The 9,265-nt window shown below is 37.7% G+C and overlaps 1 protein-coding gene across 1 annotated transcript in view; it reads left to right on the forward strand.

Moving 5' to 3' along the window:
• Window positions 1–5,871, forward strand: part of LOC127790099 (PIGF/3-ketodihydrosphingosine reductase fusion protein) — a 63,603-nt gene extending 57,732 nt beyond the window's left edge. The window contains exon 8 of the mRNA XM_052319385.1: window positions 5,402–5,871. Coding sequence (XP_052175345.1) covers window positions 5,402–5,515 — 114 coding nt within the window. The 3' untranslated portion in view covers window positions 5,516–5,871. The remainder of the gene's footprint in view (window positions 1–5,401) is intronic.
• Window positions 5,872–9,265: the final 3,394 nt, after the last annotated feature.

Genomic DNA, 9,265 nt, shown 5'->3' on the forward strand with positions numbered 1-9,265 from the left:
CCTGTCAGTCCCAAAAATCCCCTTAACTCCTTGATTGTTATGCGCCTAGGCCACTCCACCATGGTTGCTATCTTTATGGGGTCAGTGCTAACACCTTTGCCCGATATCACTTGGCCCAAGTATTCCACCTCCCCCTTAGCCAAGGTACATTTCAATAATTTGACATACGGTTGATTAGATTTAAGGATCTCAAAGGCTATCCTTAAGTGGGATAGGTGTTGATCAAAATCGGGGTTGTAGATGAGAATGTTATCAAAGAAAACAAGTATGAACTTCCTCAAGCACGGGCTGAAAATATGATTCATCAATGCTTGAAAAGTGGCCGTGGAATTAGTGAGCTCAAATGGCATAACAATGAATTCATAGAGGCCCTGATATGTTCTAAAGGCTATTTTTGGAATGTCAGAGTGTGTCATTCGAATTTAGTGATATCTAGTCTTAGGTCTAATTTGGGGAAAAAAATGGCGGCACTAGATAGCTCATCAAGCAAGTCCTCAATCATGGGCATAAGGAATTTGTTTTTAATGGTGTTGGCGTTGAGTTGGCGGTAGTCAACACAAAATCGCCATGTGCCATCTTTTTTTTCGACAAGGAGAACGGGTGAAGCAAAAGGACTTTGGCTGGGTTGTATTATAGAGGTTGCTAGCATGTTCTTGACTTGCTTTCCTATTTCTGCTTTTTGTATAGGAGGGAATCTATAAGATCTGATATTCACAGGTTCGGAGTTTGGTTTAAGATGTCGAAATGGTCAAAGGGTCTTGTGGGGGTAGGGCATAGTTGTTAAATCGAGATTCGAATCGAGAATCGAAATCCTTATTTTATAAATCGTGAATCGAGAATCGAATCGAATCGTAAGATTCAATACACATTCTCAATTTCAACTATAAATAATATATATCTATAGAAAATAAATAATGTGCCCACCATGATCAATTCTTTTAAATATAAATAGATAAATAAACTTCTAAATATATTTGCTAAGTTTAAAATTATACCAAAAGGTAAAAGTATATTCATGTTGCCTTTAAATTCAAATTGTACCAAGCCAAACCACTTTCAAAATAACAAGTTAGAAAAAAAAAAACCTAACACTATAAGGTTACTAATAAACTCCACTCTCCATAATCTTCACTAGTAATCAATCATCTTCATCATTTCTATCATCTTCTTTGTTTTCAAAGATAGCCAAATCGAACGAATATTTGATTAAAGCACACATGCAGACGAAGTCGGACGAATCGTGCTATTCATGCGATTCACGGTCGATTCGTCCGATTCATAGTTGATTCTAAGGGATTTTCGATTCACCCTATAAATTCGACTCGATTTCTATATGAATCGAGTCGAGTCGTACGATTCGAATCGTGAATCGTACGATTCTAAGAGATTTTAGATTCACCCTATAGATTTGACTCGATTTCTATATGAATCGAGTCGAATCGTACGATTTGAATCGTGAATCGTAAGATTCTAACAACAATGGGGTAGGGAATTTGGCTCAGAAAACAGATCCTTAAATTCTATTGAAAGTAAGTGCAAGGCATCAGAAAATTGTACCTTCCTTAAGGAGTTGGAGGACAGAAGAATTTGCAGCGAGGTTGTGCTCCTCCTTAACATCATCTCCTTCCTCCAACTCCATAGCCTGTATGGAGTACAGCTGTGAAATTTCCCCCCCTTTTTTCTGTTTCAACTTTTGCAATTTTGTGCCGGTTATCATCTTGCATTTCCCATTTTTTAGGCTCCCAACCAAAGTCAACTTCCTGCCATCAATCTCTACTGTGACCTCTAATTTGTTGAAGTCAAAAATCAGAGGGCTAACAGTCCTCATCCATTCTAGCCCCAAAACAATGTCACATCCTCCCAGCTCCAGGATTCTCAAACAATATTGCATCAGCCATTTGAAGTCAGCACACTTGTAGTGGCTGTATATTTTGTTCCCATTGGCTACAGTCATCGAGAGGGGTGTAGTGGCTGTTAGTCTGCACTTCAACTCTTTGGCAGTGGCTTCATTCAAGAACCTATGGGTGTTGCCACTATCAATCAACACCATGAGCCTCCTTTTCCCCCCCAGTCCTTTCACCTTGATGATTTTCCCTGTTCGGGCCCCCTTTTAATGCATGAAAGGAGAATTCTCCACCTTCATCCCCTTGTACTTCTTCCTGAGCATTTTCTGCCTCCACCATCACGTCTTCTTCTTTTCACTCATCCGACCCTTCCATGTTAAGCAACTGCCTCTTACACTGATGGTCGAGGCTGTACCTATCCCCACATTTGTAGCATAGTCCCAGTTGTCTCCTCTGCTCCATGGTGGGATTCTTGGTTGCACTAAGGTTAGTGGACACCTTAGGAGGGCCTAGATTTAACCCCACAGCTACAGCCCAAGAGTTTCCTCCCATTGGTTGACTGGTGGCAGGACTTGGACTTGGCAGAACCTTGTGCTTCTTGAATATGGCTTCCAAGGCAAGTTCTTGCAACCTTGCCTTATCTGCAGCCTGTTTCACAGTTGCGGGCATCATCATCTTGACAACGGGCCTCCAGCTAATGAAACTAGATACAAAGTATTGCTTCGTTAAGGCTGGCTGAACTCCACATTAGGGACCTTAGTTCCTCGAATCTAACTTGATACTCAATCACTGATCCATCATGTCTTAATTTGTTGAACTCATCAATCACATCAGTAATTTTTTCTCTCCAAAACGGTCATGCAAATCTTCAGCAAAATCAGCCCAACTAACCTCAAATCTCTGTCTTGGTCCACCCCTAGTACCAAGAATCAGCCATATCGTTTAGATAGGCTGCTGCTAGGTTAATTTTCTGCCCCTCTGCCATGTTGTAAAACTAAAAGAACCTTTCACACCGGTGGATCCACCACCTCGGCTTCGATCCTCTCAAACAATGGTATCTCTAACCTTGGCATTGGGGGTGTGATTAGAGGTGTAAGAGAAGGATCTCCTTACCTGAATTTCCCGTTCTAGGATTGGAAGTTCCTCTGTCTCATCCACTCCAAAGACTCTAGGAAGGATGTCATTGCTGGGCAGAATCAGATCAGACTGCTCATGGAGGAAAATCCGGTGATAGCCGGAATTGTGGTAAGGATGACTGCATATTGAACATGTTGTTGATCCTTTGGCCATATTGATCCTTCGTCTCCTAGTGTTTCTCCAATTCTCTCTGCATACTCTTTTGAGATGCAGTGAGGTCCTCTCCCACATTCTCCCTTATAGCCGAGAAGTCCTCTCTGCTGCAGGTCACAGTCTCTTGAGTCTGTAACATCCCCAGATCCAGTGCCTCCATCCTCGACTTGGTTGCTTCATCCTTGTGCCTTTGGCCATCCCTCAACAATCTGCACTGAATTCGCCTTCAATCAACGACCCAATTCCTCCTACCAATTGTCAATCAAAGTCGCACCAACTGCAGCTTCACAATTCCCAGCCCAACTTTGATTCCTCTTACTGATCGCTAGGGATTAGCGATCCTCTCCAACTATTCGCAATTCACTGAGATCCCGATCTCAATTCCGACACTGGGGATTGCCAACTCTAATATCAGAATATTAAGCCTCGAGGCTGATGCATGGTGTTCACGGGAATTAAAGAAGATCCATTAGAGAGAGAATAGAAATGGAGGGAGAATTCAAAGAGAGAAAAGGGAGGGAAAGAATTTGTTATTAATCTCAACATAGTTCATATCCTCTACATTGTAGCCTTTTATAGGCACTTCCTTTCAGCTGTAAAGCTTAACTGAAAGGGTACAACTAGGGGTGGCAATACGGGTTGGCGGGTCGTAATCGTATCGTGTTGAGACACACGTAAAACACATATCAGGCTAACCCGAACACGACCCGTTTAATAATCGTGTCAAATTCATTAAATCCGAACACGACATGTTTATTAAACGTGTAACACGTGTCATGTCGTGTCACCTGTTAACCTGTTTAACCCGTTTAATTTAAACGGGTCATGCTGTGTCACTTATTAAACGTATTATTTAATTTTAAACGGGTTATTTCGTGTATAATCGTGTTAACGTGTTCAGATTAACCCACTAACCCTTTTAATTGAACGTGTCATTTTGTATATAATCGTGCTAACGTGTTCGAGTTAACTCGTTAACACGTTTAATTAAACGGGTCATTACGTGTCTAAACGGGTTAGACGGGTTCACCCGTCTAAGACACGAAAATAATCGTGTCATAAATGGGTTGACCCGTTTACCCATTTATGACCAGAACTCAATTAACCCTAACCCTAACCCGCTTAACTCCATGTCGTGTCGTGTCGTGTCATGTAATCGGGTTGTGTCTAAAATTGTCAGCCCTAGGTACAACCAGTTACAGCACTAACTAACAATTAAAAGTAGTTTATGCATTGGCAGACAAAAGACTAGTATGCCCCAGGGTCGTGACAGGTGCAAATGCAAGCCAAGATCTGACTTGTGGGAAGAAGTTATTGTTATGTTTGATACACCTTCATTTTAATGGAATGGAATGGTAAAAATATTCAATTGACTAAAATGCTCTTTTATATTATAAAAATTGAAAAATCTTATAAAAATGATATTTAATTCCGAAAAATCATTTAATTATCGAATTCATGTTAAAAAAATTATTTCCCCTTCATTTAGGTAAAATGAATAAAAATTTAATGAAAACAAAATTTTGTTTAATTTTCAAATAAAATTAACATGCGGACGCAGCGAGCAGCAACAAGCTTATACGGCAGCAAGCTTAGAAGAAAAATGTGAAGGTAAAAGTGTAATAATACCTCTAATTCAATGGAATGGGAAGGCTTTCCATCACTTTGTGGGAATGGGCATTCCTAAGAAATGAATCATTCCATTCTTTCGAAGCAACCAAACAGCCTTTTGTGGGAATTCCATTCCCATTCCCTTACCCTCCTTTCCACCCAACCAAACAGAACCTACGATATATTCTTCTTATTAAGGTGTATGATTTTAGGAAGTCTTTCTATATTTCATTCAACTGCAGCAGATTGTCCCTTTATCTAAAAACTTGGCACATTTGTACCTTTCTGCATAAGTACAAGGAATTGAATCACCTTGCTTGTGTTTTTCATTTTTTTAATTTTTGGCTTTTAGAAAAACTAAACTGAACAGTTAAGTCAAGCTCAAGTGCACTTGATAAGGCCAAATAAGATAGATACTCTAATCCAAATCACAGTTTTTATTGGTAATAATAAGGGCAGAACAAAATTTTCTTGTTATATAATCTTGTCTAGTCCATAATTCTTTGCTTTTCAGCTATGCTTGCTTAATATCGCTCTACTTAGCTACTTCCTAGATCGCAGTTATTTGGTTCTCTTTCCATTTGAACAGAATGAGTCCATCTGTTGTCCTCCCATTCTGACTTCTGAGTCCTCACCCAATTGAATTTTGCTTGTAGGAATGGCCTATTTGCGTGAGTTATGGAGCTATAGCCGGGTACTCGATTGCAATGGTGGCATCTTTCGTGTTGTTACTGCTGTGTGGAGACCAGCAGCATGTCAAAGGAGAATAGCTGGCTACAAAAACTCTCTTGTGTGCTTGATTGCAATGGTGACAGCATGCGTTCTTGGATGGCTTGGACAATATTGTCAACATGTTCTGATCCCCAACTGGTGGAAAGTAATAGGCTTTAAAGTTCATGCTCTCTGTCTACATTCTCATCAATTGGGCAAATAGCAGTTTGGTTGACATTCTTTTGTGCACACAATTTTGATGCTAACCTGAGCTTTTTACCACTCACGTGTTTCTTTGACTTTCATTGTACTGAAATAGTTTACCTGTTTGCAGTAGAAGCTCTTTTACCCTGAACTGATAGGAAGTCTATGTTTAAATCTCTCACTCAAAAGGTGAATCCACCCGAGATTTGCTTCATTTATGAGCACCTCGGTCTGAAAAGCACTTTGGGTGAGTTTGATTATAAGGGTGGAATTTAGGTAGAAAGAAAATAAATTTTAGGAAATTAAATTATCTAGAATTAAATTCTAGGGAAAATATCAATTGAAGGCGTTTGATTGGCTTAATTTTTTAGCTAAAAATTACTTAAAAATAAATCAAATATATTATACAAAATATTCAAAAAATCAAATATATATACACAAATATACATACACACACCTAACTTCAGAAAAACAGGAGAAGAGCTGAGAAGAGGGAAGAGGCAACGATGGGAGCGTCGTCTTCAACCGAGCAAGTTCTAGCGGAGCAACACGAGGCCAAGAGCCTAGCAGCGTCAATCGGAGCACTTTTGATGCTTCGAAATGCTTTCACCGTCCTCACCCTCTCTCTCGCTCAGTCCATTGTTGCCATCACTAGCCATGATTGTTATGCCAAATCGCTAACTGCGCTTCCCCTCCTCGCAAATACCGATCGCGCTTCCCCTCTTTTTCTCTTGACCTCCTCCTCCTCCTCCTCCTCTTCTTCTTCTTCTTCTTCTTCAAATGCTTGGAATTTCTTTTCCAACCCCCCTCCCCTCCTAAGAATTGATTTTTCAGCAAAAGTTAGAATTGGGCATCACGTGAGCAAAAGTGGAAATTTGAATTACCTAGAAAATATGGTCTATCAAACACCACCAAAATTAGATTTACGTGAAAAAAGACTATTTTTTATGAAAAATATAGCCAATCAAGGAGGCCTTACTTTTTGTATTTTGTCATGACTCCAGAGTGCTTGTCATTTTTTGATACTAAGATGATGACACTCTCGATTTGATTTAAAATAGTGCCACTTTATTTTTCTCTAAAATAGTCTGTTGAAAAGGTAACGATATTAAATGTTATGTATATTCATTTTACGAAATATATCAAATTCTTCATTGGCATCGCTCGAATGTCTAGTTTTGTCCATCTCGTTTAGCATGCAAAAGATTTGGAGGGATGCAATGTGGCATTTCAAGTCACCATGTTCAGTGAATTCATTTGTTTTTTGATTGAGAATGATGTGTCGACAATTAATTAACGATCTTTTTAGATGAAAAATTGATAGCTGTACATATTTGATGCAATTTAAAAGTCTTGACCTAGTATTAAAAAAAATAAAAATTCAATGCTTAATTGAAAATACAGTGCATCATGGGTCTTTTTTATAATTAGTCTAAAAAATAAATAATTAAAAATTGAAAGTACATGTTTTTACATATGTTGCGGGGTGCCTTAAGAAAACTAAAGTCACGATTTCAAAAAATTCATAGAAAAATTTCAAGTAGGTTGAAGACCTGAATGACCTTGAAGAGTCACTTAGAGTCTCTCGGGCTCAAGTTATCTGATGGCTCCAAAGAATTTTCAAATCCATCTAGAGGATACTCATCAAGAGATTCACATTTGCATGGCACATGTAACGTGGACTTCACAACCAAGTGTTTATAAATATTCGTCTATTCCACAGCAAAGGGACTTTTTTTGGCCTAGACCTTTTTGGATCCTTTAAGACCTTCCTCTCTCACACATAAACTCTAAACTCGAAGATTTAGACCCTAAACCATACAAGACCCTTCAAGAGATAACCCATCAGAACACTCCCATCTAGAGCGTACATATAACATACAACATACATACATTTGCACTCATACTGCAAGACACCATTGCCTGACTTAGACATCTAAGGGTCTGCATTGAGAAGTCCTCGCGTGCCTTCTTACCATCTCTATGTTGCAAACCCTTCCAGAGACCCTGTGGAAGACTAATCATCTGAAGACTCTCAAGGGAGCAAAGCCCCCGGAGACTCCCAAAAGCCACCTGAAGACTCCCAATGTCCTCTTATCTCTCCTGAACAACGAATTGAGCCTAGCACCTGTTGTCTTTCCTGCGGTGCCTTCGAACCTTGTGACTTTGTTTGGACTTTGTTCGAGTTATTTTCTAAAACAAATAAATTTAATTGTTGTAATTAGAAAATAACAATATACAAGACAAGAATAATATGGGAACCTTTAGTCTCTAGTAGAGTAGAATTCACATTTAACAGCTACTCGATGTATTTTTTTTTAATCCAAATTGAAAGACAAGATGTAAATAGGAATCTAATACATATATTTAAATGGGATAAATTACAAAAAAAAAAATATTTATGTTTGATATACTTTTAAAATGAATTTTTTAATTTTAGTAATTTACAAACCAAATTTATTTAATTTGTTATAATAATAAAATTCCATTAGAAATAATTAGTTTTTACCATCAAATGATAACTTGGTAAAAAAATACGCTTGTAAATAAATCGGAATGCAATTTTGAGCACCCCATTTAAGTGGGGTAACTTTACCTGCCGTGAACTTTCGTTAATTTGAAGGCAATGAGGAGAGTTATTAGAGAATTGGTTGGGAAGAAAATATGTAATTGAATTTTTTACTCTCTAACGTGACCCAATATAGCACCTGCCCATTTACTTTCTTCTCTTACTCTCTCACTCAACTCTTTCTCTCTTTCTCACTTTCTTTCTACTAGAGCTCTCTCTCTCTGAGGCGAGCTTCCATCTCCAACATCTATTCAACCCTCTCACGCAACTTTCTCTCTCTCTTTCACTCTTTCTAGTAGCTCTTTCCCTCTCTGGCAATGACCTTCCATCTCCGATGTCCATCCTATAATGACCCATTAGAGGGGCTAGAGTTTTTATTGAAGTTTATTTATATGTGTTTGGAATTTTTAGTTTAAGTAGAATTTTAGATTATGTGAAAATTTTGAAAGAACATAAGAAAGGCAATTTTGAGAATTAGAAAAAAAAGAAATATGCATGTGATATGATAAGGGTATATTTTGAAAGATAAATAATGGGCCAAATACATGAGAGATTAGGATTGTTGAAAAATAAATTAATTACGATTTGGAATTGGGAAACAATTAGGATTTAGGATTGTTGAAAAAAAAATTAATTACGATTGAGATTAAGATTTATGTTGAAAAGCCAAAGTAATATGGGATTATGATTTAACTTGAAAGGCCAAATTAAGATGGGATTATGATTTATGTTAGAAACCAAAAAAAAAAAAAGGAATTATGATTTATATTGGAAATTAAGCCAAAGTAAGATGAGATTAGGATTTATGTTGAAAAGTCAAAGTAAGATGAGATTAGGATTTATATTGAAAAGTCAAAGTAAGATGGGATTATGATTTATATTAAAAAGTCAAAGTAAGATGAGATTATGATTTGTGTTGAGAAGTCAAAGTAAGATAGAATTATAATATATGTTGCAAATCATAGCAAGATGGGATTATGATTTATATTAAAAAGCTAAGGTAAGATGAGATTATGATTTGTGTTGAGAAGTCAAA

Source organism: Diospyros lotus, chromosome 14 (assembly GCF_014633365.1).
Source record: "Diospyros lotus cultivar Yz01 chromosome 14, ASM1463336v1, whole genome shotgun sequence".
Taxonomy (NCBI): Eukaryota; Viridiplantae; Streptophyta; class Magnoliopsida; order Ericales; family Ebenaceae; genus Diospyros; species Diospyros lotus.